General features: G+C 50.3%; 1 protein-coding gene across 3 annotated transcripts in view; it reads left to right on the top strand.

The window, feature by feature from the left end:
* LOC126581615 (tyrosine-protein kinase Btk29A) overlaps window positions 1-12,500 on the top strand; it is a 72,469-nt gene that overhangs the window by 54,076 nt on the left and 5,893 nt on the right. For all 3 annotated transcript variants that reach the window (XM_050245406.1, XM_050245407.1, XM_050245408.1), the window contains one exon: window positions 10,742-11,184. In XM_050245406.1, the coding sequence (XP_050101363.1) occupies window positions 10,742-11,184 (443 nt within the window). The remainder of the gene's footprint in view (window positions 1-10,741; window positions 11,185-12,500) is intronic.

The following is a 12,500-nucleotide window of genomic DNA, read 5'->3' as shown; positions in this document are numbered from 1 at the left end:
CGGCCCTAGGACTCTCTAGCGGTAACCTTTTTGGCTAATGAGGATTAACGGGTGGGGTGGATATTGGACCTGAACTGATTTATTGCTGTTTCGTTGTTTATTTATTCTAATGTTAATTGGTCCGCTCTGTGCGTCCCCCGGGGGGGGGGGGGGGGGGGGGGGAGATTTGATTTCCTTTATGCAAACTGTGGGTGCAGGGACACGGTATCAGTTTTCGTAGTTAGGAAACTTTCATTTGCCTGTCATTTGGTGACTTGCGATGCTTTATTTCAGATGCACGGCTACGGTAGCAACTTTGTTTTGCAACTCTCTAGCATACATCATCAATGCATAAAATCGGGAGCTCTAATGATCGACGAATGTGTCGCGATAAGAGCAAATTGGATCTTAGAAAAAGTTTCACTTCTCTTATCCGTGCTCGGCCACGCTGGCAACTTTATTTCCTCCTCTGTTTGACAGTTTATAATGGAAAATTTGCTGTAACTTTACATTCAACGATGGCTTCGCAATGCTCCCTATGCGCCTTTCTTGTTGTTGCAACACTAAACGCGCTTGACATGACGCGCTATCGGGTCCCATTTAGGGCGCTGCTCCATCCATCGGAGATTGAGCTTTAATGAGATCGACGTAATTGACCTCCCAGCTGTATGCTGCTTCTCCGTGTACCCGAGAGGATCGAGTAGAACGACACAAACACACCTCTCCGCCGTGCGAGCCATGCCATCGAACCATTTATTATTCTTTAAATGGACGTTTTCCTTTAACTTCCTGAAACCTTGAGCAGCCGCAATTAGCCAGCTAGCAAGCCAACAAACCAACAAGTACTTGGGGTCATTTCTGTTATTAACCAGCCATCATTGTTGTTGTTGTTATGTTTTTGCTGACGCAAACCACGCAATTGTCGCGCAGTCTCTGGCCGCAATCTCGTGCCAGCGGCAAGACGCACGGCAAAAAACAACATCCTCGACGCGAGCAAAGATGCAGGTGTTTGTTCTGAGATGGTCCTTTCTGCCTAGAACCCCGTTTTGCGCCACTACCGCTCACCTCGACGACGATGGCGATGGCAGACAGCAAAGGCGCAACGACAAACACAATCTCACAACCCTTCTCAACGTAAAGTTCCTTCGTGTGAACGTAAGATGTGTCGCGCCGAGCGTCACCGTGCGAGTGCGAGACAGGTTTGTGCCTTAATTTGGTGTTGGAGCCCCCCGCTTCCCTTGGCCAACCTCCGCGCCAGGTGCGAGAGCAACAGAAACCTAGGCCACGAACAATTAATTCAATTTAGCTTAATGAGTGCCAAACGGCGGAGGAGACTGGAGTGACGTACAATAATAGGATAATGTGACATCGTTTAGTGGCGGCGGCGTGGTGTGTGTTTTTGTTGGTGTGACCGGCAGCCAGAAGCCACTAGCCTCCACCCTCTCTGCCGCCTTTTGCTGGGGAGGTTGCATTTGCAGAAGTGGCACAAGTGGTGTTTGTCTGTCTATCTGTTACCCGCGGCTGTGCTGCGAGTAATTGTGTCTGATCAGCGCAAACCCCGCAGCATTAGAGAGCCCTGCACCGCTTCACCACCACCCTACTCGGGGGCTGTTGTTTGTCGTCGGAACTCTCTCAACCACCAGCATCACCATTCTTACATCCATTACACCACCCCTTAGACGGCGGTGGCGGCGACGCAACAACATAACAACCATTTATCGCCGTTGGGTGAGTTTTCACTGTTTTCACTTCACGATCACGATCCCCCTCCGCCTGTTCGCCCTCCTTTGTTGTCCCGTACCGGTGGCGGACGGATTTCGATTCCATGTTCGGAACGGAATCGGAGGAGAAAATGCATCATTTCGCTTCGAATCTTAACGCTGGTGGCAGTCAGTTGTCTGTCTGTCTGTTCGGTCTGTCTGATTCGGTGTACGTCTGTTGTTGCAGCATATGCGCGGTTTGCTGGCTACGGAGCCGGGAAATTCGTCCATTTTCCAATCGCCGAACATTGACCGCCCGCCCCATGCATTACGCCATGGATTGGGGCACACCGGCGCACCACACTCCCGCCGTTGCCGGGATCTGACGTGATGGCGGGTGGTATGCCACCACCTGCGTTGGGTGTTGTTAACAATTTTCACTTTCACTCCTCCCACCGCGTGGCGTGGTGGGTGGTATTGTGTGGGTCTTGGATCGCGCGTTTGGATCGAATGTTTTGTGTCGCCTCCCGTATCCTCTCTCCTCCATCAAACGGCATGTCAGTTAATGTGGGTAATAATTGTAATGGTTCTGTTTTTTTTTTTCGAACGTAGCTCGCGCACTTCTCGCGGACGCGGATCACGCGAGTGCAGTGCAGCTGAAGATGCTTTCGTAACTCATTTTCCTACCGTCATGCACATGGGTGAAAAAGATGAGAAGAAGTAAATGGAAAACTTTAAATAAATCGATTCACAATTGTATTGCCTGCAATATGCGAAGTAACTGACCCATACTCTCTCCCTCTTGATAACGCAACGAAGAAGGTTTGAGTCATGCACCTCAAAAGTACTCAAGCACTATCTTCCGCTTGAGAGAGGCGCCACACATTGAGAAGATAATCTCTTTGACAAGTCCTTCTTCTGCCCTCGCCTTTCGCGCTCTCCCCCTCTGCTACTTCGTGTCCTGAACTGGTGGATTTATGCATGTTCCCTCCCTCTGGCCGACGACGGTGAAGCGAACCTAATCCTAGGGTCCCCACTACAAGTGCTTGAAGGTTGCGATGCGCGATTAGTAGGTGCGAACGAACGTGAAGTACCGAGCGCTGCTGACAATGCTGCTACCGTCGGTGGTGATGGTGGTGGCGGCATTCAATTGCATTAATTAGATTGCAAGAGGTTTATGAGGAGTTATTAAAATCCACATTTCAACACCATCAGCTCCGCGGGTGAGGCTCACCTCACTTCACAGATGGTTCGTGAGACCTTTCGTCGGCTTTTCGATGTCGACGAAACACTGAACCACGCGTGCCCATGTTGGAGATGGTGTTTAGAGGCTTTTGAAGTGACTCCAAGCTTGACCGCGTCAGCTTGCGATTCCTCTGTTGCCTTTTTAAAAGAAGAGAAGAAGCGGGTTTGTTTACTATTTTACATTGAATGGTGTTAGAATTTGAATGGAATATTCGCTTTTCTGTTGTTGTGATTAGCACCACCTGGGACTCTCTTGTATTTTTTATATTTTAGGTAAGATTTGTTGAAATCCATTATTCATCGTAAATAGCATCTTGGATGAGTAACTAAGAATGTCTGCTAAACACTCGTGATGCTAAACAGACCAACTGACCAACTAAGCTGTTGACTGACGTGAGGGGTCTGCTGTGTGCTCCACCGATCTACAACTCAGGTCTAGTTAGGTCTAGTTTACTTTCCTGATGAATATCTGCATCAAATGTGCTCGTCCATCGTCCATTCCTATTCTAAACGATGACAATTTGTCTACCGACAAACGAGCCCTGTAATATCTCTGCTCGCACCCCCGCCATGCCAGGGCGCATTCGTTTGGTGAGCTAGTGGAGCCATTGGAGTTTCGTCGGCATCAGATCGTCAGAGATAAATCATTTCACCTTCATCCCAAGACGCTCTGTCGCTCTTTTGCTCGTTCTCTTACATTCCCACGATGGTGTGGTGTAACCGGCCACTGGCCCAACACTGGTCTGCTACTGGGCTACTGGACGGCTCTGGCAGTGTCGCTTTAACAGCCAAAGGTTTCTTTTTATGAGGCAACTGCCAAGTAGCCGACCCGGACCAACCGGAGCGGCTTGATCTCTTGGCCTATCGGTGTGTATCCCGTTAGTTTGGTCACTGCTGCAGCCCGAGGAGGGGCCACTTAACCAAACACACCGTTAAGAAATGTGGCGTGCGCGCACACTATACTTTAGGAGAGATACTGCAGCTACTGGAATTCTTTCTCTTTGCGTCGGATTGCGATGTAAGCGGATTACTGCCGGTTCATCTTCCTTGGAAAGGATTTTAATTTGTCAGTCACAACAGCCGCCACAACCGTGGTCCATAGCGCTGGGGAGTCGTATGGGTAACCATGATTATCACGCATAATCGTAAAGCTGTAGAATGCTCGACGGGACTCCTATAGTCTTTAGATCCTAGGACCTGAGATTACCTCTGTACCTTCCCCGGAGTTAGCCGGAATCTGTTTCTTGGAATTAAAATGGTCTCGCTCAACTTTGGTTTTCGATTTTACGATGCCTTACGATTTCGTTTCCAACCCAGACCGAAAGCAACTTGGACCTAGCTTGTGACTAGACGACCTTCTTCTGTGTGAAGGTGTCTTGCGGGCACACTAGTCGCCCGGTAAGGTGCAGCTCGTCATCAGGTGCCATATCTCTCTCCGTTCGCCATGATTTAGAGCTCGCAGATTTGCTTCTTTTTTTGGTTGCTTTTATGACACGCTAGTTGTGACATTCGCCCAGATTGCCACCCCTTCGGGTAGTGACTTAATTGATGCAAATAAGCTGCTCGGCACGACAAACGGTGCGTGAGCGCGAGCGTTTATGGTCGATCATTGCAGAGGGATCTAAAATGATTAATGATCAGTATTCGGTCCGGTCCTTGACGGCTTCGGATCACCGAAAACGAGAAAGCATCACGAGAGCTGCCTGTGCGCTACCTTTCATTTATTACATTAACCTTTTGTGGGACTTTACGATACCGCGTTTTGCCGTTTTGTATTGCGAATTGTCTCCGATTTGGATTTGGCGCTTTTTTTTGTGGTAATACATTGAAAGTGAGAAGGAGTTCTACAAAAACAAAACCGAACCGGACCCTTTTTCTAAAAAATCTGTAACCCCTCGAACACGTGTTGCATCACCATCTTCGGTTAAGCAGGCAGCCAGATTCCCTCTGGTCTCATCCGTCACGATCCGTCGTCGATCGGCGGAGAGTTTCATGTTAGTCGCCAACCAGTCGCATGTGGCTCCGGGGTTGTAAAAGTGCTCTGCTCCCAATTAAGAAGGAAGGCCCAATAAATGGACTCCCCGTGTCGTGGCACCAACAGCATGCCCGGTGAACTCGCTCGCTCGCTCGCTGAGTTCCATAAATCCGTCGCATGTAGCCACGACTGTTTTTTTTGCTGTTGGGCTCAAACTACCCGTACCGTTCCGTTACGATCATGGTTTGCATCATGGTTTTAAATTAGAATGTAGCGCACCCTGAAGGTTGCATCTTGCAGGCAGCCCGGCGCACTGGTGCGTTGGTTGCGTCAAGTCGACGTCGAGACGACGGTATAATTACGAGTGTCATTCTGCTGGCTGGGTGCGTGGCCCTGAGCAGCAGCATCGGCGCAGCACGGTAGTACAAAGTGGCCGCACATGTTGCGCTTTAAAGAACGGAACGACATCCTTTTTTTGAGAGGGGGCCCAGCAAATCATGCGGCACCACCGGAGACCATTTGGAGCTAATGAAGGGGTTCAATTGAGAGCAGTGTGATGCTCATCGATAGTGTTTCCGTGCGAAAGTGATGCTACCAAACATGGCGAGCAACGGAAACCAAAACCGTTTGCAAAATTCCTTTCACTCCTGGCATTTTTATTCCCTCCCAACAACACAACCTCCGGGATTATGCGGATGGATTATCTCTCACGAAGTTTATGGATGCTGGTTTGATATTTAAATGTCCGGTTCGAACATTACATCGCGTCTCACCGCGTCATCGCAGAGCAGGATGGACGTAAAATCCGCATCAAGAAACAGGATCTCCTCCCCACGACGCTCGCTGCTGGTGATCGCGTTTCGATCGTCAACTCAAGGATAACTTCTTGAGGATACACTTTCTCACCTTCTCGCGGGAGTCGGCTTGGTCCAATTAGCGCGCCTGCGTCGAGAGGCATCGAGAGCGTGGCGATTCGGCGGGGGGTCGCATAACAATTGGCTCACGAGAGCCGCCAATCCAGCCGGACTCCTCCAGAACTGGTTTTCTGCTGAGTGAAGGTAACAAACGCAGGTCCGTCCCCGGCACTTGCTTGCTCGATAGCAACAGCCAACGACGCGTTAGGGGGGCACTAATTATCATTCGGGGCGTTTACCCTTCTTTCTCGGTTTAGGGTGCACGATCACGAAGAACATACAAAAACTCTCCATTTCATCGCGTTGAAATTGGTGCCAAACAAACAGAAATGAAACGGAATGACGGAAATGATGAACCTTGCGCCGAGAGACGAATGCTCCACACATGAACCGATGATTACGAAGGCTATGGAACCAATGCGATCATGTGCGATCGCGACTTAAATGATGAAAAATTAACGGAGCAGAACAGTGCATTATAGGGATCTCGGCCCTTTTTTGGGTGTGTTCCCATAGCTCCTCACGGCTGATGCGTTGTGGGATTGCATTTCAAACGAAGCGACACCCTGCTCCTGGACGTCTTAACGCTCAGTTGGGTGTCGTGTGAACAGTTGTTGTTAGTAAAAAGGTTAGAAACAGGGTTTTATGGGAGGATAGCGCCGAAAAGGATTTAGTTGGAACGAAACACGACAGAAACAGCAAAAGCAAACAAGATACTTTGAAATGTTCTACCCGCTTGGAGAATGTTTTAAACGTTCCGATACACACTCTCTTTCTCGCAAGTCGGTCGGCAAATGATTTCCTTGTTCCTCCGCCATCCGTCATGGCTCGGTGTGTTTTATCTGCCAGCACGCCAGATTGACCCGGCCGGATTGAATGTTATCCCGCGAAAACACAACCCGTCACGCAAACCCCCTTGTCGCGTTCTAAGCTCTCGTCATCCGGAACGACCCAACCCGTTCTGACGGAGTCGCGATGCCCCTCGTGGGATTCGTCATAAAACGCACTACAAAGGAGGTGAAATTATTAAGAAGCTCCCGGGAGGAGAGGCCCTTCCGCCACCGAATTGCTTCATTTCGTTGTTGGGCTGCTTGTTTGTTGGCTGAAAACAAAGCAGAACGATGGAGGTGCATATCTAATGTGCGTTCAGAACATTCAAATTCGTACCCTTCGTAGTCCTTTCTTTACGGTGGTTCTCATTCTTAATCGCGAGAAAGAACAGAAGGATGAGGAAGAAGATGATAATGAACCAATTGGACACTTTATTTTCACTCCCACCGCTCGCGTATCGCATTTCCTTTGGAAAAGGAGCGGCACCGGCTTCTGGTATAACAATGTTCTTAGTCCGCGTGTGACCACTGTAGAAGAAAGGCCACTGGGAACGCCATCCAGAAAAAAACACGAACAAAACCAACGTAATGTCGTATCACTTCTCCGCCGGCCTCCCGTTCGGTCACCAAGCCAGGCGTTATTAGAAACAAATGAATTTTAAGATCAAACCCTCGCGATACCCGGTTTCCGGTCATCAATAGCTTAATTACCATTCTGTCCGCAACTTTCTGGTTCGGTTGCCACAGCGCCCCCTTCACAAGTCCCGATCACGATCTCGATTCGTTCGTTCGTTTCTTTTTTTGGAGCTTTTGGAGCGGAGGCGCGACGCTCTGCTGTTGGCGTTGCGGTGAGTTGATATTTCCGCTTTTTCGTCGGCCCGTTCGTCTTTCAAGTCAAGGTGAAAAAAGGCGAATGGATGATGGAACCACATGTCCCCTTCGAATGGTGGGACCACAGAGCGCGGACACAGGCGCTTTGTCGTGTTTTCTTGGATGGTCCGTGGAGTTCTCCCCGTCCTGCGTTCACGGTCCGCCTTTTTATGCTCTATCGCTTTCTCGCTATCGAAGATCGGAATAAAGTGGAATGCAGGTGTGTGTCGGGTGGGTTGCCATCAAAAAACAATTAAAAATAATTTTGTCTACCATCACCTGAGGAGGGAGGAATCGTGTGATGATGGATGCGCTCGGTCGCGTTCGAGAGGAGATCGCAGAATGCAAGGCAAAGAATACCGGGCCCGCATGTCGTCTGCGTTCTAACGCCAAGAACGGTCCAATGACGATGTAGAACGTTTAGTAAGTGTTTGTTGGGTGCGTTTATCAGAGACGGTGTTCATCGTATCGAACTATTTATTATGATTTTTATTGTTTATTTTGTTTATTGTTTATCTTGGGATATTTGTATTCCGTTTATTGGTTGCTGCATAAGAAAGTCATAAATTTGCGGGAAGAAAACCGAGCGTGCAACATGTCCCAAGTTATTCTATGAGCGATCGCGGTTCAAATGAAGAAGCTTGGAACGCTTAGAATGCGCAACACACACAGCGGACGGTGCATTACAGGCGCACGATGCACTCGAATGCATTAGAAAATGAAGAACACAATCGCTTTCGCCAGCCACGCTGCAATGCACCGGATGCCAGTGCGGGGGCCTGGGCGTGAAAGCAGAAATCTATCGAAGCGCACACGACGCGGCGCTTCCACTTGACAGCGATGGCCAACATCCGGCCATAGTAGTTGTTGCGAGTCCGGGTCGGACAGGGCGGAAACGGTGTAGTTAGGCAAAGTAACTAGAAACCGACCAACTCGGTGCCACGGTTCTTCCTCACCACGAAGAACGCGCTCTCCTCACCGATTGTCACTTTTCATTTGACGCTACGTTGGTCAAATCCGCTCTCTCTCTCTCGCTCGAGAAAGAAGCGACGGGCGTTGGTTAATATGTGTGGCTGTGTGTTGCACATTTTGTCTATTTCGATCGTGCCACGGCTCATTAAACGCCCGCGATGGGAGCAAACTACGCGGACCACAGCGAGCGCTCCATCCGGGCTGGGAGTATTTTGAAACCATGTCAGCTCAGGTTCAGGCCGATGGCTTTTACCTCTCCGTCCCCCTCCCTATCGGCCCATCGGCACCGTAGCAGCATAACTAGCAGCAAGTGGCCTGCCGCATTTAGCAAGAAAGTGTCTCGAACAAACCCTCTAGGCAGTCGCGCTTACGGTTCGAACGATCGTGCACCTTGTTGTGGTGCTTAAAGGGAGGGGAAACCATTAGAGGAGCAACTGGACCATCGAAGTCATTTGCTTCGTTTTATGTAACCTGTATGTTATGAGTCTTCCATGGTACATTAGTGGCAGGCGGTTGCAAGCAGTTTTGGATCTATTTTAGAGCAACCGACCACAGCCGAGAACATGTTGCATATGCAAAAAAAAAGGGAAGTCGTTCAATTCGAAATAGGAATGCTTCGTGTACAGCACGAGATCGTTCTTAACCGTTGTGCGATGGACTTGCGCAGCGCTTGGCACTTCTGAAATCGCGGCATTGTTTTGAAGGCGTTTGTAAATAATCCAATATAACGGGCCTTCATTCCCACGACGCCTGCGTTCTGCGTTTGAAGATAATAAATTGAAGCTCAATTGCACCACGTTGTGATGGCTAACACAACGACGTAGCGTTCCTCTACGCCGTCTGCGTGGCGAAGCAATTCCCGGATGATGGTCAGTCAGCCTGCGTGCAGTTGTGGCTCGTGGCCACAGGCCGCGTGGAGTGAAGCGTGCAATTTGGATTGGTATGCTATTTGTACTTTTAAACTGTGGCCGATAGTAGGCACACAAGCTGTTTATCCCGTTTCTAAGGTCTTCTAGGTCCGATGGTCCGTTACTTCTTGGCCGCAAATTAGGCTTACACGTTCCTGGCGGGACTGGGATGACTGACTCATCGTCCTCGCCTTGACTTGACACTAGATGCGATCAATCTCACTTAAAAGACAAGACGGCACAAGACAAGACAAGCCAAGGCTTCGCTGTGTGCTGTGCTCTAGCGCCCCCCGGGCGCAGTAAGAAAACGCATAAATGGTGCGCGCAATGTCCGATGGTCACGGGCGTTTGCGAGCGTGCTCTTGCGCTTGACCAGGAACATAAACACATTCCACATGCAATTACGCATCCTCGGACGCACGGCCCTGGCGACCATTCCCTGGTGCGTCTTCCCACGGTGCGCTCGTCGATGGTTCGCAGGTTGCGAATTTCAGCGGCGTAATAAAAATGCTGAATGAAAAATCCCGTCGCTTTCGATGCGTGCTTTCGAATCGCGGCAAGGAATGCAGGAAGGGCGTACGCCACGCCACGCCATGCCACGCCACGGTCAGCGCAGCAGCACAAACAAAGAACAAATCCTCGACTTCCTGTTGTTTCGTCTGCAGAAGAGAGACGTTCACGTTCTGCACGGACCCATTGGGGAGGCCAGTCCGCATTGCGAACGGGGTGCATGGGCCCGCGGGCGAATCGACGCGAGGGCTTTACCTTTCTTTTACTCTCCACCCTTTCGTTGGCTTCCACGGTACGGTTTGCAAAAATGAATGAATGAATGCATGAATGGATCCATCGCTTGTCGGGGGCTGGAGCCTAATCGTGAGTTATGGTAGGGACCTGCCGTTTGCTCTCTGCTGCCTGCCTGCCACTTAAAACATTCCAGATAGGAGGAAAGTGGAGGAGTGGAGGTGAAGGAATGATGGGCTGCACGTATGCGTGCCGTGATCGTCAACCGAACCGGCCCTGGCCCCGACGGCCAGCAGGGACGTTGACGCCCGTTGGCGAAATCGGGATCCGCCTTCGATATTACTGGCATCCAAATTAAACATTTTTGATTCAGCTCATTAAGTGTAATTTTCGAAAGGGATACGGTCGGGAAACATCTTCTTTGTTGTGTCTTTGTGTTGTGATCAGTTAACTTTATCAAATTAAAGAATCCAAAGCGATTGATTTAATGGCGTATAATGTGATCTGAATAACGGATCCATTTGCCAATGATGATTGCATCGCCGCACCGTAATGGAAATCCATCAATCTAATCTCGGCATCTCCCTTCCTCTCTTCTCTCCACCAGGTACTGGAAGCTCTCCTGCCCAAAATTCTACCCGAAGTACCAGCCCCAACGTGCCAAACGGCGGTCATCTGCCGCTTCCTCAGCAGCAGCAGATACACCCTCAACAGCAGCAGCAGCAACAGCAGCAACAACTACAGAACCACGCGGGCACGGTACTGCTGCAACAGCAGCAGCAGCCACAACCTCATTCACCGCAACACTCCCAGTCTCACTCGCCATCGCTGCAGCACCAGCATTCGCACCAGCAGCAACAGCAGCAAGTGCATCTTCAGCAGCAACAGCAGCAACAGGCGCTGCAGGCGGTCCTCCAACAGCAGCAATCGCCACCGCTGCAGCCGCAACAGCAGCAGCAGCATCCACCATCCCAGCAATCACCCCATCATCTCAATAGCAGCTCGAGCAGCTTAGGCAACATCACGCCCACCTTCGTAGCCCAGCCACAGGTACTCATCAGAATTCAGGATACGGATCCCTTGGCTTGGCTTTACCACCCCGAGGGGCAGTTTGTGCACAACCATAGGCTTTCAAGCGCTTGCCAACTAACTCGTCCGTACCGGTGGGGGCCACTGTGAGCGTGCTGACGGGCGATATTTGATACCAACGACCGTACCCCATGGCCTAGAGCGACGCGGCAACGCAGTCGCAGCGGAATCTCACGGTCCCATGTCAGCCCGCGTGGTTCTGCTCGGTCGTTGCGATCTCCAGAGCAAGCAACGCGCATCGCAACCCGATCGTTATCCCTCTTCTCGATCTTCGAAATCACCAGTCAATGCGATCCCTTCTTCTCCTGTGTCCCCTTTTCCCTGGTTGTGGGTTCCTCAGTGGAGCTTCTTCATTTGTGGGAGTGGCCGGTGGTTTGTTGTCGATTTGCCGTACGGTCCCAGATTTCCGCCGCCGCTCGACGGCATGGGGATGCTGTGGACGTTCTGTGGTTTCGGGTTTTTTTTGTGGATCGTTTGCCCCCCTTACTGTGCTGCGGTCGCTTCGCTCGCGCTCTGATTTGTTTCTCGTCTCGTCTTTGCGCCTGTGAGTCATAAAGAAGCGGGGTGGACAAACTGCGTCGGGGTGGTGAGAAGTGGATAAACTATGTACCAGAACCACACGCTCAACGCGAGGGACGCGAGAGCGGCGGTTGTTGTTATTAAAATCGTTAAATTCGAACGCTTTTTTGTCGGACGCTGTTTTCGTCGTCACATCGGTGGGGAAGATGTTCTTTTCTCTTTTTTTTGGTTGTAGTTATTTGGTTGGTTTTTAGAGAGAAGCATTTTCTCACGAACCGCTGTTGTTTGTTGGCTGCCTTCGTTCTGTTATTATTGTTGCGCTCGCAGCCAACGCGCATCTTCAGTTTGTCGCGTCGTCTGTTTTTATTTTCTTGCTCCTTTTCAACCGGTGTACGGTCCTCCATTAGCCGCGTTCGGGGATCGTTTTGGAATCGCTTTTGGGAAAATTTGATAGAATGACTTATGGTTTTATGGCACGCATGAGCGCGCAGTGCAGCCGAAATTATGCTTCGGTTTGCTGAGCACAGCGGGAGCTGGCAACAGCAGCCGCAATCGCCCTTTGTCTTCCGTTCACTGCTCTGCTGTGCTGGCCGATGCTGCTAATTTGCTGCTTTCTGAACCTTCTGTGAACGATCTACGTTTGATCTTCCTCTGCTTTCCTTGTTTTGTGCTCTGTTTTGCTTGGTCGTTCGGTGACGATCCTTTACGATCTTCGATAGCAGACTGCAGCTTCAACCAGCGTGGACCCAAACAACCAA

The sequence above is a fragment of the Anopheles aquasalis genome, chromosome 2, assembly GCF_943734665.1.
Source record: "Anopheles aquasalis chromosome 2, idAnoAquaMG_Q_19, whole genome shotgun sequence".
In the NCBI taxonomy this organism is placed as follows: Eukaryota; Metazoa; Arthropoda; class Insecta; order Diptera; family Culicidae; genus Anopheles; species Anopheles aquasalis.
Note: the sequence above shows the minus strand (reverse complement) of the source record. Positions and strands in the feature narration are given on the sequence as shown.